This window comes from Hippocampus zosterae, chromosome 16 (genome assembly GCF_025434085.1).
Source record: "Hippocampus zosterae strain Florida chromosome 16, ASM2543408v3, whole genome shotgun sequence".
Classification (NCBI taxonomy): domain Eukaryota; kingdom Metazoa; phylum Chordata; class Actinopteri; order Syngnathiformes; family Syngnathidae; genus Hippocampus; species Hippocampus zosterae.
This window is the reverse complement of record NC_067466.1, coordinates 16,600,401-16,626,179: the sequence shown is the minus strand read 5'-3', so window position 1 is coordinate 16,626,179 and position 25,779 is coordinate 16,600,401. Positions and strand designations below refer to the sequence as shown.

The window sequence follows — 25,779 nt, the reverse complement described above, 5'->3', positions numbered from 1 at the left end:
CGCGGCGGCACACAACATAAAACACCGAAGCAAGGCAACACATTTTATTTGGAAAGGCCTAATTGGCGTTAAGGTACAGCATGTTTACATGGGGGTTAGTCATCATAGCATTCTTTACTGTTAAGTCTGGGACGGACAGGCCCCGCTTGATACATTCAGACTGACTTGTTTTAGCCACGTAATATTATGGTACATATAGTTCAAGCCCTTGGAACATTTATTCCATATCCTCGATATGCAGTTTAAGCTCCGTGGGCTAGTGCGCTTTGCCACAATTTATCATCTGCATGCAACTAGTACTAAGAAGCGCCAGATGCTAACTGGTAGAATTGTATGATGTTGAAGTTGTCCTACTTGTACGCAGAAATGTCAAACGGCGGCGGGAAAAAAAAAACGTCCTAAAACATCAAGAATATCGAATAAATGCTCAAATGGCTTTGAATAAATCTGCTAACGTACAAAAGGCTGTATTAATCTCAAGCTCCTACAGGGGCGTCCATACGCTGGATACAAAACTAATTCAAACAGTTTGCGGGTGGGGCGTTCTTTAGCTGGTTTATAAGATTTCAACAGCTGGGTTAGCTTCCCATGCTTGCCAGCTTGAAGCTGTAGATGGCTTCTCGTGCGAGCCAGCCACTAACTACTTTGCCAGAATTAAAATGTGGACTGTTAAAATGTTGGTGTCTCTAACCCAAGATGACAATCAGTTAGCTGGAATGACAAGAGTGATTATTCTTATTATTTGCTGCTGTGAATTGGGAATTTCTCCATTGCGAGACTAATAAAGGTTTTCTAATCGTATCTTATGCTCGCTGGCTGCCGTCTGGTTTACCAGGATGAAGATGTTGAAGCCGACGGTAGATTTTTGCACCAGCTAGAATGAATACATTGCCCGCGTTCAAATTCACAGGCCGAGCCCTGCAAGGCCGCATGACGTCACTTCCGGAGCAACTTGAGCGCGCACACAGTGTTCAAATTCGCCACGGTTCATGCGGTCCAGGGACGCTACATTAGGAGCCTTTGAAAGTATTAAAGGACGCAACTTGCGAATAGTCTTTCGAAACCACGTGCAGTCGAGTCGGGTTGGAAGTGATGTCATGCAGCCTTCAGAGGACGCAGTCTGTAAATTTGGACACAGCCATTGCCACAAATTAACTCAAATGAAGATAGACCAAGTTTTTTAAAAAACTATCAATCCAGAGTATGCGGCCCCCGCTAAGCGTTATTGTTTTAGTTAGCATCCCTGCACATGGCGATGTTACATTTTAATAAATAGAATAAATAAAAAAGGTAGAAACTTAACGTAAGATGTCACTGTGATTTATAGTGTTAGTAATAACGGTGTGGATGCTAATGGCGCGCGCACACACATACACGACGTGACTTTTTTAGTGCTAATGTTAGCAAACGAGAAAAAAAAAAACAACAATAGTGATCATCATTATCGCCATGGCAGATTGTTGACCACGCCATTTCTGCGCTCCGACTCCCTTCAGTAGTTGACTTTTCCTGGTACTTGCATGTTGACTCCACTGTAGTCCACCATGTACATGGGCCACTGCTGAGGACACAAAATGGCGGCAGAATGTCAGTCGTGTCGGGAACCGTAACTTTGGAGTTTTTGTTCATCATCACTGCTGAGTGAGCTATGTGCTAAGCCAGCTCAAGTCAAGATGGACTGTAGCCTCCGTTCGCTTCTCGTGTTATCTAGCCACACTCAGACCAAGTCAAGACGTCGACTTCTCTGTTAGCTTCCCATGCTACATAGCCACCGACTTGGGAGCTAGAATTAAGAAGTAGATGTGTTAGTTTCTGCCAACTGTTTCGTTGCAGTTTCGTGGTAGCTAGCCGCTAATTGGACTCCTATGCTCGCTATGCCTGTGGCTGCTCGCTTGCTTTGTCGTGTTATTTCTTGCAAAATTGCTATTTTAGCTTCTTCCATTTTGGAGGTTCCACTGCATTTTGTACATCTGCACTCTCAGGCGTTACTATACAACACGTACCATGACTGGAATCTGACTGGCCGGCGGAGCAAGCTCTGTGGAGGAGGGGGCGGGTCCTCTGCGGGTCTCCTGGACTCGCTTGCGCTTTCGTCGACTGGTAGAGGCTTCGGGCGCTAACGCTTGTGTAACAAAAATAAAAAGAAAAAAAGAAAAAAAAAACGTTCACAAAATGGTGGCTAACAAAAGGCAGCAGCCATGATGGTGCTGCTGCCGAAGATGATGACGAATGCGTACCTGTGTTGCAAGGCTGACTGCACAGTTCCGAAAAAGGCCTGTGAGAGACGGAATAACCACCATTAGCATACAGTAGTTGTTAGCACATAAGGATTGTATCCATTTTAGCATGTGGTTGTGTGGAAAATCCCAATTATAAATCGTATTGTGGCCGTTCTGGGCTAACGTCGCTAGCGCGGCTTGCTCACTGGAGCTGGCTCTTGACACTGAAGCTGATTTTTTCTTTGGCGTGGAGGATCCTCTCCAGGCAAGTGGCGTCGTAGGCACCCGGGTTGCGGAAGGGCACGTCTTTGGGGAGGCCGTCCACTTGCACACACTCCGGGCTGCCGCGGATCAGCTTGTACGGCACGGCCACGGCGCGGTCCAGCCCCAGAGCCTCGCCTTGAGACATCGCAAAGTCACGATGTTCACGACAATGCCTGCGATATTATTGTTGTTGTGTCACCCCCCCGCCCCCCCCCCCACAAATTACCGTATTTCTTGTTGAACAGCTCCTTGACCTGCTCGCGGAGGACCACCTTCTCCCCGACTCGGTTGACGTCGTCGTCGTCATCGTCGTCGTCTAACACAAGACACGTCGTATTTATCCACGAGCTAAGCGAAACGACTAAACGGTTAGTGACAACTCACCATTTATGGTAGCGTACGCCTTCTTGAGTAAAGTGACCCGTCGAGGTGCTGAAGAACAACGGAGGTTATAGGAAGGGTTTTTCAATGTGAGCGCGCATTGGTCGATGACATTTGTTTTGCGCTTACCGGGCTTTGGAATAAGGCCTTGGAAAGGTCTGGAAATCAAGAAGATCGGCCATTGTAAAAGTTGTCATCCAACAATTTACATTTGGAGATTCGTGCTAAATATAAAGCGATGAATTCGGAAAGACTTTTGTTTTTGTTTTGCTTTTGTTTCAAAAATTGCCCGTAAACGCGAAGAGTACATCCAGTAAGTGCGCGACATGCCACGTTAACCTGGTGATGGTGAAGTTGATTTTGTCGGCAACTGCCAGGATGCGCTCCAGGTTCTGCGAGCCGAAGGTGCAGGGCTTCCGGAAGGGGATGCCGGGGGGGAGTCCCTCGATGATGACGGAGTCCGGGTTGTTCTTGATGCGCTTGTAAGGCACTTGCACCGGGTACTTGATGCCCAGCGCCTCGCCGTACTTCCTGTTGAACAGGTCCTGGACCTGCTCCCGCAGGGTGTTGGCCAGGTCGATCCTGGACAGCTTGGACTCCAGGCCCTCTTTAAAATGGAGGATGACAGAATGACACATGAGGTTGTTGTTTTTTTTTTTATGGGCTGTTACAATCCTCACTGTGGTTTGTCCCCCCCTCCCCCACCTTGATTTCAGAGCTGATTTTCTTACTGACAAACTACGCGTGGCAGCGTTGTACCTGAGAAAGCGGGTCTCTTGGACAACGCCGCGGCGTCTTCCGTCAGCGGCGTCACTTCCTTGGCGTCCAGCTCTGTAATTAGGAGCCGTTGCAACCTTGAATAAGCCTTGAAAGCACCGTGGCGAGATCCGCCCAAACAACAGAAACTCCGGCAGCCCACTTTGACCTACCCGAGTCGCAGACAGGAGGCAACTCTTGTTTGACGCGCTCGCTCAGCAGCTTGGGCCTGCGGACACGATACGGCAGAAACGCGGCTTGGCGTTTGGCGCAAAGAGGGAGGAGAGTGTGCATGGGGGGGTAGGGGGGGGGGTCATCTGCGCTCACGTTTTGATGATGAACCGGATGCGGCTGGCGGCGGCCAGGATCTTGCGCAACTTGGCCGCCCCGAAGCAGTTGGGCCGACGCAAGGCGATGCCCTCGGGCAACCCGGTGACAAAGAGGTCCTCGGGGTACATCTGGAACTTTGAATAGGGCACCTTGGCAGGCTCAGGGAGACCCAAAGCTTCCGCTGAGCGACAAAACGACAGAAAGCGTTTTGTGAAAAACATAGCAAGCAAAACAAAACATAAGAGGAGGGGTGAGGGGGGGGGGGGGGGGGACATACCATACTTCATGCTGAATAAGTTCTCCACTTGTCCGCGCAGCTGAAGAATCATTTCACCAATGTCCTCCACCAGCCTTCCGGCTGAACCAATCGACGACAAAACAACACATTGATTTTTGAGCGCGTTCCGCACAAATATTGGCTTGAAGTTTTTTTCATAGAATCTCTACAGTGAATATATTTGAAGATGATGTCATCGTGTTAAGGGATGTTGAGAAAATAATCGCATGTCCGTCGTGCCGTCTGCAAGAGCTTTGATACAAGATACGAATTGATGTGATTTGTTCCACGTAGGGGGGAGAAAAAAAAGGGTTACCTTCAGGGGGCCTTCGGATGCCCTGGGGGGCCGCGTTGGACGACAAGGCTTCGCCGGCTGCAAGAGGCAAAGAGGCCGTCAGAGTAGTTTTCAAATATTTATTAAATGACATCCATGAGCTACTTTTATCGTTTCTTGTATCTTATTTTGGTGAGCTCTGAATTATGGATTGATTGATACGCGCGGGGGTCATGTACTTTGCAGTCGGGAGTTCATATGGAGCGCTTGGATTTGTCGCGTGCGCTTACCTCGGGTTTGTCTCCTGCAGTGGTCATTTGTGAAAGAAAACAAACTTAAGCAAAGCAGAGTCAAAAAACAAGAAAATAAAAAGAAAAGGTGAGAACAAAAAGCATGGCCGCTAAACCCCAACAACACATTTGCATGGACTCTCATTCGCCAAACAACTTGCTGGAGTTCTTGATCTTGTGGTTTCTTTCAAAAGTTTGTTTTTTGTTTTGTTCCCCCCCCCCCTCCCCCCACCCGCTATTTAGAGAGAGTAACTGCACAAATGTTGTCTTGGGTGTGTACTCAAGGCAGCTGTGTGTGAGACTGGAGGGCGGGTCTTAAATCATTCTAGTGGAAGTTGCTAGTGGGAGAAGAGCTACAGGGGAGGGTAGAGGGGGGGGGGTCAGGACAGGGTGCGGGGCTTCGAATGTGGCGGGATCACTAAGGCGGGGTTTGATGTTTCAAGTTCATACATGAGGCCCTAAACAACAAGCAGGCTGCTGGGGGGTGGGGGTGGGGGGGGGCGGTCTTGCAAGCCGTTGGGGGCCCGGCCGGTGGTGCGGCACGGCTGGGGAACAGGTGTGGAGGTTACCTGCGTGGCTTTCCGCCGGGTGGTGGAGGGCCGAGGCACCCGAGGGACGCGAGGGAGAGGACGTGGCCCCGCATGAGGCGGGCTCGGGTGGTGGCTCGCTAGCCTCCTCCGCACCGGAGACGCCTGCTGAACACAACAACAGCCTTCAAGGTCCAGTTTGTAGTTCATGCTCCTTTTGGACTCCATTTAAATGTTTTTTAATTTTTTTTATGTTTGTCGGAGAGGACCCTTATCACAATTAGCAGTTTGGGGCCCTTAATAAAGGTTGAGGTTCAGGGTCCTTTGCTCACTTAATTGTAATTGAGAGTACATACATTTTGTAGTCCTTTACCGAGTTTGCGGTGGACAGTATGCTAAATACTTTATAGTTTATGAGCCCTTTACATTTGAAGTCATCTACTAAGTGTGGGGTCCTTTATCGAGTTAGTTTCGGGTCCTTCAGGGCGTTTGTAGTTTCAGCCCCGTGACGCTACGGCTGCCTGACTTACCCGGCACCGTCACTTGAATGATGTCCCCGTCCGGAGGCTCCGTTTTAATCCTCTTCACGGGCAGGCAATCTGCCGAAGGACCTGTTGGGGGCATCATCGTCATCAACCACTTCCTCCTCACATATTCATCAATATTTATTTGGCTAATATTGGGGGGGGGGGGGTCGGTCTCAGGGGGAATGACTGCATATGCCAAGAAACGTTGGATTAATACATGCGGCAGCGCAGAATGTCCCTGGAGTGAACGATGTTGTAATATCTTATTTTGCAGACCCAATCAATGACGTCATTGATCGATCGGCCAACCAATCGCCGATTTTGTGTCAAGTCCAATCATCCTCATCCTCCTCCTGTCTGGATGTCGGGCCCCGCGGCTTCATTTTTACCTGCTTCGCAATCGGCCGGGGGGCTCGCGCAGGCGCCGGTCGACCTGTTCAATTCAACACACGGCACAGCTCATTAGGAACGGCGAGGCGGCGTCCGATCGGCGTGCCAAACGACGGGACGCGTTCTGACCGGCCGCTGTGAGGATTGACTGGCGGCTCCGCGGCGGGGGGCGTGAGGCTCGGATTCTCGGTCAGAGCGTCTTCGGGGGTGGCGGCCCCGGCGTCCTGCTTGCTTTCCTCCTTCGACATCTTGCCGGCAGCTTTGAGGGAGGTGGGGGGGGGGGCAGGGTCAGCTCGGGCTTCCATTTTTGTCATTTGTTTCGAGGTAGGCTGGGTTCTAAATGCAGATGATACGTGCGCTCCTGACTGCATTTTTCTTACCTGTGAAAATCTTTTCGTCAAACATCCTGGAAGGCAAATCAGACAAGAGAAGATGAGTCAACGCCAGCATCCCTCACTCTGTTTCCACTTGGGAGTTGAATAACAAGCTTGAGGTGGACCTGTGATACCCCCCCCCCGCCCCCAATGAAAGAATCGAACCCGCCGCTGATGGGAAGCCATGAATGCCATTTTTAGCAGTGGGCCGTAGCTTGAGCAGACAGATGGTCGCGTCGGGCTTCTTATAAAAAAAAAAATCCGGTCGGGATTCGGGCCGCAACCCGGCCTCCGTTTTTCCTCAACATCCTCGGAAGGGGAAGAAAGGCGGCACACGTACCGCCTGACCACGAATCGGATGGCGTGTCGCTCATCCAGGATGCGTTTGAGTTTGGGGACCCCGTAGGTGCACGGACGCTTGAAGGGAATCTGGTCCGGGATGCCCAGGATCTCCACCGCGCCCGGGTCGCACGCAATCTTGCGGTAGGGCACCGGCACCATGTGGTCCAGACCGAGGGCCTCGGCTACAGCACAACAAACAAAATGCACCGTCGGTTAGGCCGAACCAATGTGGATTAGGATTTTTTTGGGGAGGCTTTTGCAGGCCGCCGGTGAGCCCTCCCCCTGGTTTCTTGAGTCCTCCTCACCATATCTGCTGTTGAACAGGATCTGGACGCATTCCCTTAGCGTGTTAATATCCTCCGTCTCTCGGATGAATGAGTCCCATTTTTCTGAAGAGGATGACAAAAAAAAAAGAAAAACATGAATGTATTGTTCTTTTTGTTTTTAATAATACAAGCCCTTGATTCCCAGACGTTATTGGAGGGTGGACGCCATTTAATTTTTATTTTATTTTTTTACACTCGGTTGCCAAGTTATTAGCGCACTTTAGCCCCTTTTCGCACCACTGAGGAGATATTGTGCAGGCGTTGAGCCACATGCTGCTTCATTGAGACAAGATATCACTTTTCCCAGTTGCCCCATCCAACCTGGCAAAATACACCCACCCACCTCAAAACAGGAATCGGAATCACTTTACATGAAAAGTCACTCATGGCAATATTGTGCCGGGTTCTGCGTAAAAGACTCAGAGCCAGCTTACGTTTACAGCAATTTTTTCCCCCCCCACAAAGATTTGTGTCTGTGCCCCAAAAATGGAGTAGTTGAGTTGGAAAATTAGCTGCGGTCCTACTTTGATTGATTCTGTGCCGCTACGAAATCACACGAGGCTGCAGAATGACCGTACCGGATTCGGCGTCAAAGACCAAAGGGTTGAAGCATACCTGATTTTTCATGCACGATGGAGAAAAGTAGCCTCTTGGATATGTGAACACTCGCAGGTGTCTGACCCTGCTCACCGGGTACTTTTGTTGTCTCATCTGAAAAATAATAACAAGACGAAGAAGAGTTTAGCGACATTCGCTGCATCCGCTTCAGATCCCAGGCCCGACTCCACCGGGGGTATTACCAATGCTAGCAGCTTCCTTCCCGCATGCGCCCTTGTCTGTCCACTTGGCCAGTCGGTCCTTGCCCAGGTTGAGGAGCGACGAGGGTTTGAAGTCCAGCGGACCATCTGGGTGGGGTTTGGAGGACATGGGCATGCCGTACAGGAAGTTTGAGAGAACAGAGTTGGCGGAAGTGGCGGGACTTGACGGTGTGACTACCTGGGCAGTAGTCTTGACTGGGCCAGCGCCGCCCTGAGCCACGGGGCTGCCGGAAGAGCTTTGATGGCCCAGCTCCGCGCTCACCGACTTGGCTTCGCGAGACAAGTCTTCCGTCGGCCTGCGCGCAGACCGGAGGAGACGCACGTCAAACTAGAATCGCTCTCTGAAACTATTTGCAGATCCAGAATTCGTCACAGAATTGGCTGCAGAACCGGAATGAGTCACGCAACCAAATTGTGGCGCTAAAATGGTTCCGCACGGGTTCCTGTTCAGTCTAAGTTGTGGACGCGCGACAGTTCCAAACTCCACTGCGGTTCCTGATCTGCCTCCAGTTCACGGTGAACATTGTGGAACATTTGATGAAAACTACATTTTCCGTTTCTCTGAATCGTCCAGAAAATTTTGAGTCGGTGGCGAAAGCCTCCAAAAAGCATGACGGTTTTTATTCACAGAAATAAATATTTGGTGCACCTCCCAAAAATGGAACATTTAAAGTTTTTGTGAATTGTGTGGAAAATGTGGCTCGTCTCGAAACGCCTTTACGTTTACAGTCTTGACCCTCCCCCCAAAAATATGACATCGGGGTTGATTTGAATAGTTTGCAATATTCGGGGCACCCCCGAAAAATGCGGGCAAATATCTGGCCTGGGTTAGGTACTGACCTTGTGACGGTGAAGTGTATCCTGTTGCTTTGCTCCAGAATCTTTATGAGCGTCTTGGAGTCATACTCGGATGGCTTCCTCAAGGAAACGCCCTCCGGTAGGCCGCGGGCCACAAGGCAAGCCGGCTCTTTCTGGAGCCACTCGTAAGGCACGGGCACTAGGGTGCTCTTTCCGGCCGCTTCACCTGCACACACCACAGAGGAATCCGTTGTTTTCAGACCAAAAACAAAAACAAAAACAAAAACAAAAAATCCAGCCCAGCCACTAACATCACATTTACATTTTTGGGGGTGACTAAAAGGAGAAACATAGTGCACCCTCCAACCCTTTGTCTTCTGTAAATAGGGCGGAAAATGTGTGGCAGCACCCCAAAAAACAAAACCATTCCATTTACGGGTTCGGTTAAAAAAAAAAAAACATGGCGCACCCTCAAACAGTTTTACAGTTGCTACCTGACCCCGGCATGATTTTGAAGAGAGTGCTTACTGTAGAGAACGGTGAAGACCTCGTCCACCATCTTCCTCAGGACAAAAATGTTGGACTGAGTGTCAGGTGGTGGCGGCGGCAGTGGCGGAGGGAGTGCGGGTGCTCTGCCGAGTTTCCCGTGCTCGCCTTCCTTTCCCGCCTTGCCCGCCGGTTCCACGTCTTGGTCTTTGGCGACGGTCATGTTGGGCAGGCAAGTGGCCGCCCCTGCGAGAAAAGAACGCGAGTGGCGTTGAAGGGCCAGCTTGTTTTGCATTCCACGGCGTCATCACACCGGACAGGCGACAGATTTGTTCTCCGGGGAGGGGGCGCGGGGAGTAATCAACGTGTCACGCTTGAAAAATAGCTGCTGGAAACTTACGGCAATGCTTGTAGAATTCCGTCTGGATTTCTCTCTTGGAGTTGAGGAAAATTCGCCCCTTTTCCGTGCCGAGTGCGATGACGCTGTCCTCGTGGACGGTGATGCAGGCCACCTCGGCGTTGAGCTTGGACATGGCCGTACACTGGACAAAACACTCGGTCACTACACCACGTTTGGCGAGTACATCTCGCGAGATGTGCGATGGCGGACCTACCACAGAGTCCAGGGCCGACACCAAGCTGGTGAGGATCTCCTGCCGGGCCGACAGCGCCGGAACCGGAGGGTCGCAGCGGGAGGTGGGCCGCACGCCGTCACATGCCAGCTTCCTCATTTGAGACATGGCCTCTGGAGAGACAACAAAAACACACTTTAGACCTGTTAGCATCCATTCGCCATATGCTAGCATGTGTTAGCCACATACTAGCATCTGTCGTCATCTATTAGCTTAGCACCGGTTAGCCTCTGTTAGCCACATTTTTAGCTTCATAAAGTCTAATGCTGCGTTGGGTTAGCTTAGCATCTTCTTGTCATGTCCTCTAGATAGATAGATAGACAGACACAGACAGACAGACAGACAGACAGACAGACAGACAGACAGACCTCGGTTACTTTAGCATCGGTTAGCCAGGTGTGTTTGCACCTACGAATGACTAGTCAACGCATGAAATCATGTTGGCTCTGTTAGCTTCGCATTTGGAAGCCATGTTCCAATATCTGAGTCACCAGTTCGTCCCTTTTTGCTACAACTACTAGTTTAGCATTTGATAGGATCTGTGAAATACAAAGTTAGCATCTTGATAAATTTGCCCCTGGAGTGCCGCCGTTGGACCGCGTCTTGATCGGTTTATTCTTGTGTTGATTAATGTGCGCCGTGCGCCGCCCCAATGAATGTAATAAATAATCTGTTATTTTAGCATCAGATAGCTCTTTCAGTCACGTGCCTGGCGAGCTAACGAAGACGAGGCTGACCGGCGCAGCCGCGTTGCCACGGTAACCGCAACCCGTCTCCTTGGAAACTAATCTCGGGGCATGCGAACAATGTGGCGCTGGCCCTTTAATCTCTGCAGACACTGCCAACCATTATGCCGGCCTCTGGCTCAACTGACAGAGCAGGAAGATGGACGAAGAGGAAGAGGCGGGCGTGGTCGTCTAAATGCGTTTCCCCTGAGGCCACAGCAAACATTCAAACACCCCCCACCTCTCCCTCCTCTTCACCGATTAGGGCCTGAACACATCGACCAGATCAGGACGTGACGCAGGAGGAGTTCAGATTTTGCAGGATGATAAAGTATACACAGTCAATGGCGATGACATACGAACCTGCTGGAGTGAGGCTTTGTGTTAATACCATGGGGGAAATTGTGCATCACACAAATTCGGACACTTAAGGTAATGGGAACAGTGTGTGGAAATTTTTGGCGCACTCCTCAACAATGTATGGTTTCTATGAACAGTGTAAAGAATGTGGCGCCTTTTTTTTTTTTTTAATGTCAACGGTGTTGAACGTCGGGTACACCTCACAAAAAACGGGGCATTCACTGTTTCTGCAAATAGTGTGGAATATATGGAAAGCCCCCCAATTTTATATAAATACTGTGAAAAAATGTGGTGCAATGTGGACATTTTGAGGAACTAGACTCGAAATAATCAAGATTAAAAGGTTTTTATGAAAATCTGACACACCCCCAAAGACGCCTGTGAGTCGTGTAGAAAATGTTGTGGATTAGCCATGAAAAATTGGATAGTGTGGACAATGTGCCACATCCCTCCAAAATTTCAGCGAGTGTCGAAACCCCCGGGCCTAGTTTACGATGACAAATTATTTTAGCACACAAGGAGCAACAACACAGACAAGCAAAACATATGACACGAATATATTTCAACACCAGAATGTTCAAGCAGCCCTTATATTTGCCCGAAACTCGACATTGGCCAGAAGCCTTTGGGACTCAAACCTAAATTTGACAACAGTGGTGCACACGTGCTTAACCACTAGCTCACCATGTTCCCCAATGGAATCTCAACTAGGAGTTTTTGGTGAATCGTTGGTTTAAATGTGTAATTTAAGTCTGACCTTATTATTTAAAATCATTTTTCCATTAACAATGTCTTCACAAACAGCGACGACACTTGTTGGTTTTATCATTTATCTCATGAATAAAATGATGACCACAAATAATATGCTTCAATACACTGTTGTGCTGTAAAACAACAATGGAAAAAAGTAATCCTAAACTCGAGCAATGCCTTGGTAAAAAGATTAAAATGGTGCGTACGAAACGCTCCGTTTGTCTGTGCAGCGGCTGGCTTTGTCGCGTGAGCCTAATAACCTTTAAAACGGACACTTAAGTGAAGGACGAATGTAAATAAAAAGCCAACTGACACCACGCACTCGTAGTCTTCACACCACAAGATAGGCGAGTCTTCATTTTGTTGCTGGGTGAATTCGGTCACTGACAGTTATTAATTGAGGTGTTCAACAAGCAACCAAGTGCGAGCTAATTAGCTAACGGGCAAGCTAAGTAGCTGGCTAGCTAGTTCATGAACGTTAGCATCCCCCCCCCGCTCTCTGATGTCGTCGCGAAATAATCTATATATTATCCACGTACAATTCACACATTTGCCCGTTTATGTACATTGTACGATGTAAATATGGTGTGTAACAGTCGAAAGATGGGGAAAAATAAGAGCAATCTCACCTTAATTCGCGATTAAATCGCTTTTGTCGGTTGCCGTCAATCCCGGAATTTTTTTTAATCCATCGTTTAAAAAAAACACGAATGTTGCTCAAAACACTTCGACAAAATAAACGGACGTAATCTTAATCTCAATCTTTGTACCCACGTCTCTCGCTCTTATTTTTCTTCCACAGCAGTACTAGTAGAAGTGTCCTTTTTGCACCTCCTTCTCGTTCTTTGTTCTGTAATCCAGTAAAATTGAAAGTCATTCGCCCTCCTGCTAATCCCAACCCCAACTCAACGGCAGCGTCCATTGGCTGCGGCCGGCGGGGCCGAGCAGATTAACCGGAAAAGGTCCGGGAAGGAAATCGGTGGGCCAAAAAAGGAGAAAAGGGAAATTCCGGGCGTGTTTCATCATTTTATCGCATCCGTCCAAACAAGTTAAGTGAATGCCAGCGAGAAAATGAATTACACAGCAGGTTAGCAAACATGAGGCCCAGGGGCCAAAGATAGCGTTGAGTGCGGCCCATCAATGCTCATAGTAGTGCGAAAAATAAATGTATTTATTACCAGCATTCGTCTCGAAAACTTCTCAAAACATATTGGTGTGTACAGTAGTTAAAAAAAAGGAAATGCAGCTTTGTATTGTTTAAAAGTTATATATGACCCATGTATGTCACGTGAAACAAAAATGCTGCTAAAAAAATATGCGCAGAAAAGTGTTTTTAAAAGTGAACCATTGTTTTCTGATTTATACACATTTAAAAACAGCGTAGATCATTTTTAAAGTACTCGTGAAAAAAGTCATTTAGGGCAAAAATATATCTATATAAAATGTTTTTAAAAAACACAGCTTTCTATCAGAAAGAAAAAGGAAGTGAATACATATAATCTAATTGAAAAGGTAACTGCTTAAAAGCAAATCAAAACGATTACAAATATATTTTTCAAATTATGTATGTACAATCTGCATAATATAAAAATGAACCAAAGGGTTATTTGCAAGGGGCAAATACTCTTTATTAAAAAAAAAGTCAGGCATACTTTTAAGGCGTGTGGATAAATTCTTTTCAATCTGTGAATATTGAAGATGTAAGTCATATGAAATGTTAACAAATATACTGTAAAAAAATAATTATACACACGCACACACACACCTGTGCATTCAAAATGGATTCAAGTACTTCTGCAGATGTGAAGCAGCAGCAACCCAAGAGAAGAAAACCGTTTTGGGTTGTAAGTATTTAATGAGTCAGTCTGGGAAAGCATTGCGGCAGTAATCTCGATCATGAGCGTTCCCGTTACAGTACGAGAGCCAACTACAAACCACAAAACGGTTGAAAACAGCCGGAAGACCTTGGATGCTGGCAGGTTTGAGCCCAAGAAACCACCAGCCATTCTGTTCTTCTTCCTGCACTCCGAGAGAAAAGTCTTTTCATAACTTACATGTGTACATTTGTTTGTCACTGCGGTCTCGACTTTGACAGATTGCAGAACTGGTGCTTTTTAGCCCCGGAAAACGGATACAGACAGTAGCCATACGGTGTTGGCTAGCGTACCTTAAGTGGTCTTGTTTTTGGGGTGGTACCATCAAATGTGTTAATTTTGGCGCCTTGATTATTCCAGATGAGGACCGTACCCAATATGATTGCATTTGGCGCTGGAACAATTGGTGTACACCAATGCCTGGCACTAGGGTGGCACTTTTGAAAGTGAGGAGTCCAATCACACAAACCATAAATTGATTGATGTCTTACCGGCTCTGGAACAGGTACAACTAGTCACTTTGGTGAATAATACCAGAAGTGGACATACCTGCATCTTTTTTTTTATATAAATTATTTTTATTGGGGTCGTTGTATGAGCAGTGGCATTTTGAGTCCAATCATTGGAAACATAGCGTGGTTTCTTTCTGGAGCTGTCACAGGTACAACCAGTGAGACCTTGTTTTCTTTGAAATGTCACTTCCATACCCAGTCAATCAAACTCGTGAAGGATTTGACAGGTTGTGACACAGACCCTTCGGCATGGCCACTTCAACTTTCAAGCACGCAGGAATCGTTCTGCACTCTCTGCGAGTCTTATTTTGAGATTATTTCAACGTCATAAATAAAAGAACAAACAAAAGTGACCCAGTGGTAAAAGTTCTTGGATTTGAGGCATTCCCGCAACTGCAAAACAAGGAAAGTTGCCTTCGTTGGGTAGCTAATTTGCTCTAGAATCCCATGAGGCGTTTAATTTACAGTACTTGGTCCTTGCAACTCAATAAAAAGGTGCATTTACGGCGACCATGCGTGGTTACGGTATCAACTTCATGCGTCCCGTGGCAGGTTCTGACGTTCCTCTCGAGTCCCCCGTTGATCCGTTCTCAGCTTTCACCATCAGTGCTGCTCCTGAAAACGCCGAGCCGACAACAACAAAGACGTTTCAGCACCGGCGGATGTAGGCCACCATGAGAAAAGTCAACCGGAGAAGATACGGACGTTTTGAGTGCTGTCGGCTTCCTGGTGGTGAATTCCGTTGGCTGATTTGCGGGCTCCGTGCATCTGGAAGAGAAGAACCAGACTTGATTTGAAAGGAGGCATCCATCCATTTTCAACATCGTTTCTCCTGAACGGGGTTCACCTGTCATCCAACGGCAACAGAGGACCTTACCGGGCTTTTCTCCGGATGCTTGCCCATGGCCTGCACCAGCTGGTCCACCTGCTGATTGTGCTCCAGGGCCGTCCTCAGGGCGTCTTCGGTGCCGAGCAGCTGCTGGCGAAGGCGGGTCACCTCAGAGTCCAGAGCCGAAGGGTCCAGCATGGAGTGACGGCGGTGATCCGGGGAGAAGCTCTCACGGCCCTGGAATAAAGGCAAGCAACAACAACAACAACAACAAAATGCTTTTCCACTTCATCCATTGATCGCCAAATCCGAAAATGTGTCGTCTTTGGTTTTCTCACCAGCATCAGAAGTTTGTCCCGTAGCGTCTTGATATCCTCCTGCAGTTTTTGCTCCTTCACCTTCCACTCGGCCTTGCGCATTTCGCGGTTGAGGTCTTTGTCCATCTCGCGAGAGTGCCGACGCGACTCCAGGAGCAAAACCCGCAACTCGTTGAGGCTCCTGGTACGAACCGAGTCACAAAAGACCTTGGTTCTCACACCGAAATGTGGCCGACGAAGGAGGAACAATTGCGAAAACGCAGTGAACAGATTTAACACGAGGGGATCGGATGGTAAGCTAAGAGCTAAGCTAAGACCAAGTATGGCCGGGAAAGGCTAAGCAAACGGCTAGCAGACGCGCGGCTAAAAAAGGGACAATACCACAAGGCCAACGTGACGACAAGAAGATCCTGGCAGACGCTAAAAGCCGATAGCTCCAATTTTTTTTTTACCCCTCTTTCTTCAACAGCTCCTGGCCGATGCTGAGCAGCTGCCCAGAGGCATCGTGGGATTTCCTGGTCATGGATTCAAGCTCCGTCTCCACGCGCACCTTGTCCCGCGCTAGAGCTTCCGCCTTCCTTTCCCCCGTACGAACTTTGCCCTCCAAAACTGCCGGCAAAACAAAAAAAGTGGGAAACATTTGGAAGTTTGTCGAGTAAATATGGCGACGTTGTTTTGCTAGACTTGCCTCCAATTTGAGATTTGAGCGCTTCGACTTGGGAGGTGAGGGTGGAAACCTCTTTTTCCCTTTTCATCAGCTTCTCTGTGATTTCTGGGGGAAAAAAAAAAAACCGACAATGGTTTACATCCTCGCGACTTTGTGAGAAGAGCATTTAAGACAATTACGGTCATATCGGCTCAACCCGTTTGCTCCGTAAACAGGCCGTCGGACAAAACGTAAGTCGTACCTTCAATGTTTTGCTTTAGCTTCTCGTCCGAAAGGTGGTTGTCTTCGATCACCTATGACAATAAAGCGTTACACGAGCGTCCATCAGACACCGGATGCTAGCGCTGCTCGTTATCGCTCACGTGAGCATCGCGGTCGGTCTGGATGGCCCTCAGCCGATTGGCCGTCACCCTCAGCTTCTCTTGCAGCTTCTGGACCTCCTCCCGGTTGACTTCCTGCAAAGCTCGGTACTCCGACACCTTGCTCTCGGACATCTCCAGCTGTTCCCTCAGCTCCCGTTGAAGCACCTCCATCTCCGCCAGCCTCTTCTCAGCCCTCTGCAGTTTGTCGGAGGCCTCCTCCTCCGCGGCCTCCCGACCCGTTTGCTCCTTAGCGTCTCGGAGGCGAGCGCAGAGGTCCTCCCGTTCTTTAGTGAGGATGGCGGCTTCGATTTTGTACTTGGCCTTGAGATTCTCCACCTCAAGCTGGTGCTCCATCTTCAGGCCCTCCAGGGCGGCCCGCAGCTCCTGGACACCCGGCTCTTGGCCCTCGGGTGCGGATTGGCCGCCGGAGAAGGAGGCCTTCAGCTCCTCCAGCGACCGCTGGTGATCGCTCACGAGACAGTCGAATTTCGCCTGCGTGGGGACGAGCAAAAGAGGATGAAAAGCTGGCCTTTTCCTATCAAACTCGATGGCCCGCATATCTATTAACATCTAGCTCAAAGATGCTACGCTAGCAGAGGCCTATTCAAAACTGGCAATTGCTACGCTAACAGAGGCCCATATACGGCTAACAAAGACCAATACATGATGAACTTGGGCCAAAACAAAAGCCAAAGATGCTTAACATGTTGCTAAACCAACAGATGACAATATATACACCACGATAATATATATATTATATACAACCTAAAACTGGTGGTTGCTAAGATAATCCAGACAATACATGGCAAATGGAGGGCTACCACTGGCACAGAGACGCTAAAACGTGGCTAACAGATGCTAAGCTAGCACCGCCTGACTGCTCGCGGATGAACAGCCTTTTCCACAAGTGACTTTTTTTTCCAGCTCGTGATTGGCTAGTTACCTTCCAGGCATCCATCATGTCCATGTTCTCCTTAGTGGACTGTTGGACCTTCAGCTTCAGCTCACAGATCTCCTGACTTTGTTTTTCCGCCAGCAATTTAAGGGCTTCAGTCTCCTGTCGGCAGGGCGCCAACGTCTCGGCGTCGAGCGCTGGGGCGGCGGCGTAGCCCGGCGGCCGAACCCGCAGGGTCTCAATCTCGGCCCTGGTTCGGCGGAGCTCCTCTTCCAGCTGGGCAATGCGACTCTGCTCCTCCACTGTGGTTTGCTGTCATCAGGGACAACAGAGGAGTTATTTTATTTGAGATGTGGTGTCATTTTGAAAAATACAAATGAGTAATCAAATACTATTTTAGAAAAAACATGACGAAAACAATTAGCCAAATCAGATTTTGCTAAATGACTCGTTTTATGTGTCTTGTGAAATCTGAGGTTGTTCACATCTTTGATGTTACTGTACACTTGCAGGTAAATTTATCCGCGATGGTTAAAATTCTGCCTAGCAACAGGTGACTTTTTTAAACATTTTTAATACATAATATGAATTGGTTTGCTTGTTTTCCTTTTTTTCGATTCGATTTATTTAGCGGCAAGCAAAAGACAAGAGTCCACAAATCCAAGCAAACTATTTTTCTGAGAAAAGGCGACAGTCATTTCCAAGCAATGTGATCAGCCAAAGGAGAGGAATCCGTAGCACCCTGTACAAACATTTCAAACTGGATTAGCGCCACGTGCCCGTGCCAAAGTGGAAAATTGTGAGAAGAGAGCAGTCGATGTCGGATCGTCTGAAAGTCAAGCATCCAATTGAAACGACCGCAAAGTCCTTTTCTACTTTGAAGCCACGACTCGATTTGGATGGAAGACATCACAGCACACAAGAGGAAATAGAGCAAGCGTGTGTAAGGTGAAGAACAAGAATAAGAAAACCTTCATTCGTCTCACGACAGAGAAATTCCCAATTGACAGCAGCAAAGTTATGAGATGTGGCATCCAAAACAAGATCAGGTCGCATTTTGGGGAGGAGAAAAAAAAAAAAATCGGTCACCTTGGTCGTCTTACCCAACCCCAAGGATGAGGAGACATGCTTGCATCTTCCCTGTTGGCAAAAACAAGCTTTACTGCACCTAAATAAAACGTTCAAGCCGATCATTATGATTTTTTTTTCGGTTTGCTTGTTTGCTTTCCCACACCTGCGAGTCCAAAAAGTGAGCCGGCTGGGGGAGATGAGCTCCATTGCTAACGCGGTTAAATGGAAAAAAAACCCCAAAAACAACTTTTGATCATGATCAATGATCATGATTTACAAATGATGGTGGACAAAATCTCACATTTTTGTGCCAAATTTCCCTTTCACGAGCATGACTTTCGGGTCTTTTAATTGGGTTTGCCCCCTTGAATCACTCCAATCAAACAAGCGACGTCCCCGGGAAACATAGACCCGTCCATTCTGTCTCCCCTTGAATTCTGCCTAGCAACAAGTCATGTGACCAGAAAAAAAACAAAAACAAAAGCTTCCGTCATTGCAGTGCCTGCTACCCTGGTTGAAAACAAAATTCCGCCGAGCAACAAGTGACGACTCAATTTTGGCTTACCTCCAGGTCTCCTTTGGTGATGGACTCCTCCTCCACTCGGAACTGAAGGTCCTCCACTTTCCTGAAAAACAACACGGGCGTTACGTTAACATGCTAAGCGCGATTCGGTTTTCCCCACTGAACTTTCCAGTAGACCTTTTCTCTTCCTCCAGCTGATTGGCCAGCTCCACCTTGGCTTTCTGCACGCCGGCCAAGGCGGCCGTCACTTGATGGAGGGCGCCCTCGTTCTCCGACACGTACTACAGAAAAGGACATCGGGGTCAGGATGGAGCGATCCCGTACGAGCCGCTTGGGCGCGGGGGTACGTTTGCTTACCTGCACGTGCTGCGACTTGAGGGCGCTGAGCTCCTTCTCCACCTCGCCGATGCGGCTGGTGGCTTTGGCCATGTCGGCGCGCTCAAGGTCGCGTTCGGCCAGCAGCTGCTCGATGTGCTGCTGCTTCTCCTTCAGCGCCTCCTGCAGCGCGGTGGTGCCCGAGATTTTGCGGGCGTAGCGCGACGACGTCTCCGTCAGCTTGAAATCCGTTGGGGCCGTATCAGGCAAGGACAAGGGAAATAAATCAACAGGTAAGGACGACATGATGCGGCATTTTCAAAGCCTGAAAATGTTTGGGCAGTAAATCACGATCTATGATATGCAGAATATTGCCAATACATGATATACTATTTAATGATCATAAACTAACAACGCAGCACATGTGGTACACTGCAGCTGACTTGGAATTATTTGTAGCGATTCTCTTGTTCATCTAAATGAATAAATGATATAAGAAATGACACAAACGACACAATGATACAATGACACAAATGACACAAACTACCAATTTTTAATTGAAAAAGAATTTAAAATGAGAAACATTAATAAAATCTAAAATCGCTGTCATTTGGGTACCTTACAAGACGTAAAATTGAAGAATTTATATTTTTACATGTAGTAAAAAAAGAAATACCCCTGAATACAAATCATAAATCTCCATAAATAATAATAAAAAAAAACAACTATGAATAATAATGTGCAGTTATGATCCAATTAAATCAATCAACTCTATTTATGAAATGGTTTTAGAACAGCTTTGTGCTTTGGAGCAGAATTTCCTGCCAACGAGTGTATTTCGAGTGAATCAATGTCGCTCAATCACGGGGGGGGGGTTAGGTGGGGGGGGGGGGGGCAGTTCCGCATCACTCAAGCGGAGCGTTCCTGCTTCCGCGGGCGTCGTTGCGACGGACGCACACTCAAGTTGATCAGAAAGGCCGCCAGCAATTAAGCAAAGTAGAAAAAAGGGGGCGTGAGCCGGCCAGCAAAATCAATGCGGTGCCGTCCCCGTTTTTTGAGGCCGTGCGCGCCTTCGTCAGCAAAAAAAAGTAACGACGCAGCCGTCGTTCCCGATCGGGGGAGCCGTTGACTCACCAGGCCGGCGCGGCTCGGCCGGCCGCCCACCGACGACGCCACCGAGCTGACGGAGCTGATGGACGAGCTGCTGGGACTGTGGGCCAGCGACGACACCCCCATGGCCACGCGCTTGCTCTTCTTGGCCTTGGCCGGGCTGGTGGACGGGAAGCCGATGCGGATCACCTTGTGAATGGGAGCGAACAGGCCGAACTTGGGGAGGCACTGGAAGTATCTGCAGGGCGGCGGGGGGGGGGGGGGGGGGGCGGATTGATTGAATTCATTAAAAAAAAAAAACCAAAAAAAACTGTCCGATCAAGACAGGAAGTCAGTGGGTGCGAAGGTCCAAGCTTTAACAGATTTTTTTTTTGGGGGGGGGGGCATACCTTGTCCCAGCCACGGCGCCGTCGTTCTTCCCCAGAGGCTCGTCCAGCTCCACGCCGCACCACTCCCCCTTGGCGAAGTCCGTCTCCCCCATGTAGCGAATCACCCCCATCTTGGAGCCCCCCACCTGAGGGCACAGACATATTTCTATTCCATGAGAAATTGATTTTCTTTCCATCTTGTATCTTTCTCATTGATGCCCCCCCCCCCCCCAAAAAAATGGTTATTGTTTCCGTAATGAGGTATCCATCCATCCATTGTTGGCCGTAAGAAAAAGAGTCTCACCAAAACACGATCGCCTGCCCTCAGGTCCTTATCGCCGGCTTTCTTGACGGATCCGCTGTCGGACATGTTGGAGCCCGACTCGTTTCCCGTCTTGATGGCGCTGTTGAGCAGGCCGTCCCGGAGCGGCGGCACCGCCGCCGCCGCCCGCGGCCCGACAGGGGCGCCACCGCCGCCTTGCAGGGTCTGATTATGGGCGCAGAGGGACTCGGCGGAGAGGCCGTCGCCGCCCTCGGCCGCCGGCTGCCGCGTGAGCTTGGAGGGCCGCGTGAAGATGCCCTGCAGGGGTTGGCACTCGAAGTAGCGCACGCCGCCCACCGAGCCGTCGTTCTTGCCCAGGAGGTCGTTGAGGATGACCCCGGCCCACTGGCCCGGGGCGAACTGGGTCTCCCCGAGGTAGGCGATGACCCCGGGTTTCACGCCATTCACCCACACCTGCTCGCCCACCGTGTAGTCGCCCGCCACCTCGTCGCCCTCTTCCGACGCTTTGGGCGGCGTGCCGGGCTTGACCGGAGCATCTGCGGGCCGATGACATTACAATTAAAGCATCGGCCCGGGGGACAAAATAACACTCGCAAAGTAAGCCACTTTTACTCCCTGCCGCCACCATGTGGAGGCAAAGAGAACAACATTGTGAGCTTCTCATCAATCCCCCTTTTGACCATGTCGTCGTGCCGGCAAGAAAAAAAAAAAGCAAGACGCGCGTGTCAGTGTGCAGCACAACGGCGCAGATTGTGTCGCCCAACTCTAATTGGAACCCGAAAAGTGGGTCAGTGAGACGCATCTGCGGTTCAACTCGCCATTCTTGGCAAAAATGTGAGTGTGGGTGTGAGTTTTCCTGGCCGCTCCACCCCTACCCGAGTTGAAAACCTGCCCGAGGCTTTGTGGCCCCGATGCTGGAGGTTTATGCCCCAATTGCTGCCATATGTTGCCGTTGTTATGGAAATGGGGGACATCCTGCTCAAACTCGCCCAAAAGGCACTCGTTATGGCAACTACTAATACTGAGGAAAATAATACCTGGCAAAACCTGTGAATAAATAATATATATGAATAAAAACCTGACTTCCCGTTCACCGAAAGTCAACAGAAGGTCAGCCATTTTGGCTTGAAGCTACCATTTCGGAGGCAAATTTCATCCAAAAGTATTCCCGTGTAAAAAGTGCATGGCCACCAAAAGATTGAGGACGCCTGGTTTGCTCCGTCGGGGGGGGATCAGCCCTTTTCGAGCTGAGCAAGGGACCAGGGAGGAGCTTCGAGGGCCATTTAAGAGCTGGAGAAGAAAACAGGAAATGCTGCTGAACGCTTGTAACGCAACCATCCGGGCCTTTTGATTTGTCTCGCTGAGGCAACACGAGGGGGGCTTGGGCTAAAAAAAGCCAACCCGGAGCGAAGGCTCCCAACACAAGCCTCCACTTTGACCATTGTGCTCGGGCAATGTGAACAGGCGCCATTCACCCCCCCCCCCCCTTCCCCCTCTCTACGCACAATGAAACCTCCACATAACTTTCTTCCATCTCCCAGTGTTGGCAGTGGACACACCTCTTGCCACCGGCCCGCCTCGGTTATTTACAAGCGCTTCAAATGCAGTCGCGGACAGCGGCAGATGCAGGAGGCCGCGCTAAAAGATCAAGTCGGGGCAATTGGCCACACAGCTGGCGTTTTTTTTTTTTTTTTTTTCTGCGCAGGTGTCGCGTTTGAGCCGTTCTTCGTTTGTGCGGGGCAAGCGTTTAGCTCGATTGAAACAAACGTGGAAAACAACAACAAAAACACTTGAGGCACATCACGTGGAGACCACATGAGGAATCACATTTTGGTCGGGTGTATTGTTCAGCTGTTAATAACTATTAGCATATGTAGCATTTTTTTTTTTGTTCCGTTAGCCCTGGTTCCATCCTTGTCGCACAGATCCCAGCTCGGAAACAGATGTTAGGCCGCGTGCAACGTTTCACGGATTATCTTTCTGATCCCCAAGTGTGGATAGCTGTAACGTGATGCCATTTAAGCCGCCGGGCACAAATAAAGAAAAATGACCTCGGCAAGGACGCGCTGAAATTGTGAAACGTACCCAGTCGTAAAACCGTGACCGCGGTTGAACACAACGTCGCGCGGATGCTAACGTGACATCGAGGCTGTGATTTAGCAGCCAATGCGTGGGAAGCGTTTACATTGAGCAGGCTGGGATTTCATACGCCCATTTAGCGACAATTTCTACTTCTTTCTACTTTCTACTAGACTGAGAAAAGCTAGGTTAAATCTTGGCAAACATTCAGCTCAATTTTTTTTTCCTTCACAATGGAGCGAGTACTACTTTTGTCTTAAAAACTCAAGAAATGAGCAAAGAATAATGGTTTTTTTCGACGGTTACAGTCATGTAATTAACCATGACGATTATTACAGCGCGCATCATGTGTATTCCGCGAAATAGCGTGTCACGCAGCACAGCTGTGAGTCAGTAAAAAGCAATGACAACCAGACGTTTTTCTTCATTTTTCCCAGCGGGGGAGGGCGTGACTTACTGTCTTTGAGGGGCACGGGGGAGCAGGAGGTTGCGTTCCTTCCCATCGGGCTGGAATGCTTGGGCCCGCGGCCGGGGATCTTCAGACCGCTGGACTTGAGCACGTTCATGGTTTATTTGATTTTTTTTTTTTTTAATAAATGGCGAAGGCACTAAGCTTGAAGGTGGTGACCGTCTCCCTCCATGTTTTACAGCTGTAAACGTAGGAAAGATTATTAGACCGGAAGAGGGAATGTCGCTAAAACCAACAAAAGGCAGCAGAACAGACAGTAAGAATGAACCGTTAGCCACCATGACTGGAACATACATGAAGGACATATTTGGATATTTTTCAACTGCTGGTTCATTCTAAATTAGACAGATTTTAAGGGGTGTTTGCGACTAAAATAATGTGCAAAGAAAGACGAAAAAGGAAGAATGCAGTTTTCGGATTTTAATGCTAGAAGAATAAAGTTAGAGTTTGTTCATGCATAATTAATTCCAACATGTCTTAAATTCTGGTTACCAAACACATTTCTTCTTGAAATATGACATCTTCTTGAAATCTTTTTTTTTCTTTAAATGTGGCTTTTATTCTTATATATATCACCATTTTTTCTGGATATTATTTTTCTTGAATGATTTTTATGTACAGTAAGCTACATATAAGAACTTTTGTCCCTTTTCAGAAATTTTCCATTGAAGCCACCCTCCTCGCTAAAAGGCAGCAGTTCCTCCATTTCAATGTTCTCCACAAATTATTAGTTTCTAACAAAACCTGAAATTTTCTTGCATTACCTCCAGTCAGGTCTCACGAATTTTTACCGGCACCTCTCGGTTTGATATACTGCAGTGCCTCTTCAATTTCGAGCCCAATAACAAACACAATGTTCCATCAGACCCTCGCTGAGGATGCCACACGGTTAAAAATGAACATCATCATAATTATCACACAACCTCACACCCCCACCCGTCCCTAATGTTGTGGCATGTGGTGACACATGCAGAGCTATTAAATGGGTCAAGGATACTGATAATTGTTCCAAATGAAAGCCTCCACCATCTTGAGGCCTGCACCTGATAGTGCTGGGGCGAGTGGATGGAGATGGGGGTACATAATGCGCACGTCCACTAAAATGCATCACTTTGCTCCATTGTTGTGAGCCACAGACTGGGGCAAGGAAGGCGGAAAAACGCCTCATCCCATTCAACAAAGAAAAAACAAACACAGTAAATACTCACGGTGATTCACACGAGGGTCCAGATATAAAGGGAAGCCGCTTGTAATTTTCCTTCCAGGGAAAAGGGAGGATGCCACTCCCTGGGCTGGGGGGGATGCAAATATGGATGCTTAGAATGGCAGAAGGGTTGAGTCCGCCGCGTGGATCCGTCTGACGGGCTAGCACTTAGGTTCCCGAAAGCGAGCATCAAAAACGACCAGAAGTCTCCCCGAGGTGTCGTTTTCGCACCCTGCAATTCTGTCCGACTTTTTGCCCGCGACCGCGAACGCATCAGAGGCAACTTTTCTTTCTTCGTCTCTTCCCAAAAGGCACCACCCGTCTTCGCGTGACTTCCTCCGGGGCTCTTTTCCCTCGCCCCCTCGCTTGTGGGTTTTCTCCTCGGTGCTTTGCTGCTGTTGTTGTTATTATTGGGGGGATGAGCGCAGCCTCCCCGTAACCGACTCAACCCACACCGGCGAGGCGGAACAAAGGGAGCCGGGGAAGCACAGCCTCCTGGGGGACGGATCAGAAGACTACAGCCTGTCCCCCTCCTCCCTCCAAGCCAATGGCGCAATCCTTTTTAAAAATGTGGATTTTTGAACCATCCATCACTTTTTGGCAAACATACAGAAGCCACAGCTTTAGGCTTACAACGTTTAGATTCATTTGCACCCGCCGCATATTTCAGCGTCCTTCTAATTAAAACTAAAACTAAAATTGTAACGCGCAGACATTAAACCCATAAATGATGCCTTCATTCACGCTCTTTATGCGTGAGTAGTTCGACCGGAAGCATCCGGCATGAGCACTAACAAACACATTCGGTTTGTCTAATGAAGAGGCCATTATGGTCGTAAACTCAAGCCGAATTAAAACACAAAATGAAATGTGTTCATAGACTGTCATAAAATCATGTGATATAAACATAAATCGTACAGAAGAAAGGGACTCTTAAAACGAAGAGATACGGATCGGATTTTAGTGTCGACAAATTTGCGCATGAACATAATTTTGTTTACGTATGTGTGATACAGCAAATTTGTTAAGATTTTCGTCACCTCAGGGCTGCC

General features: G+C 48.5%; 2 protein-coding genes across 6 annotated transcripts; both read right to left on the bottom strand.

Annotated features, from left to right (window-relative positions):
• Positions 1–30: 30 nt before the first annotated feature.
• On the bottom strand, positions 31–12,872 carry LOC127588977 (general transcription factor II-I repeat domain-containing protein 1-like). 4 transcript variants are annotated; one of them, XM_052048010.1, is made up of 27 exons: positions 12,479–12,872; positions 9,994–10,124; positions 9,780–9,921; positions 9,422–9,625; positions 8,936–9,119; positions 8,078–8,391; positions 7,893–7,988; positions 7,257–7,340; positions 6,950–7,133; positions 6,616–6,641; positions 6,365–6,494; positions 6,235–6,278; positions 5,849–5,929; positions 5,361–5,486; positions 4,544–4,600; positions 4,228–4,308; positions 3,948–4,131; positions 3,794–3,849; positions 3,624–3,695; positions 3,204–3,471; positions 2,994–3,022; positions 2,868–2,915; positions 2,710–2,799; positions 2,426–2,618; positions 2,238–2,275; positions 2,004–2,122; positions 31–1,561 (listed from the first exon to the last, which is right to left on the bottom strand). In XM_052048010.1, the coding sequence occupies exons 2-27, from the start codon at positions 10,117–10,119 to the stop codon at positions 1,493–1,495; spliced, it is 3,045 nt and encodes a 1,014-aa protein (XP_051903970.1). In that variant the 5' UTR covers positions 10,120–10,124; positions 12,479–12,872; the 3' UTR covers positions 31–1,492. The 4 variants fall into 4 exon arrangements, with proteins under 4 accessions (XP_051903970.1, XP_051903969.1, XP_051903967.1 ...); XM_052048009.1 differs by lacking the exon at positions 12,479–12,872 and adding an exon at positions 12,172–12,314 and having other exon boundaries at positions 31–1,558; XM_052048007.1 differs by lacking the exon at positions 12,479–12,872 and adding an exon at positions 12,172–12,313.
• An 812-nt stretch (positions 12,873–13,684) lies between these two features.
• On the bottom strand, positions 13,685–25,664 carry LOC127588979 (CAP-Gly domain-containing linker protein 2-like). 2 transcript variants are annotated; one of them, XM_052048011.1, is made up of 17 exons: positions 24,732–25,649; positions 23,512–23,704; positions 20,997–21,511; positions 20,714–20,838; positions 20,349–20,562; positions 19,257–19,454; positions 19,077–19,180; positions 18,942–19,002; positions 17,354–17,617; positions 16,411–16,902; positions 16,290–16,341; positions 16,070–16,153; positions 15,834–15,990; positions 15,403–15,562; positions 15,113–15,301; positions 14,941–15,003; positions 13,685–14,850 (listed from the first exon to the last, which is right to left on the bottom strand). In XM_052048011.1, the coding sequence occupies exons 2-17, from the start codon at positions 23,618–23,620 to the stop codon at positions 14,839–14,841; spliced, it is 2,799 nt and encodes a 932-aa protein (XP_051903971.1). In that variant the 5' UTR covers positions 23,621–23,704; positions 24,732–25,649; the 3' UTR covers positions 13,685–14,838. The 2 variants fall into 2 exon arrangements, 1 of the variants encoding a protein (XP_051903971.1); XR_007959249.1 differs by lacking the exons at positions 13,685–14,850; positions 14,941–15,003; positions 15,113–15,301 and adding an exon at positions 18,395–18,445 and having other exon boundaries at positions 15,422–15,562; positions 15,834–16,153; positions 24,732–25,664.
• Positions 25,665–25,779: the final 115 nt, after the last annotated feature.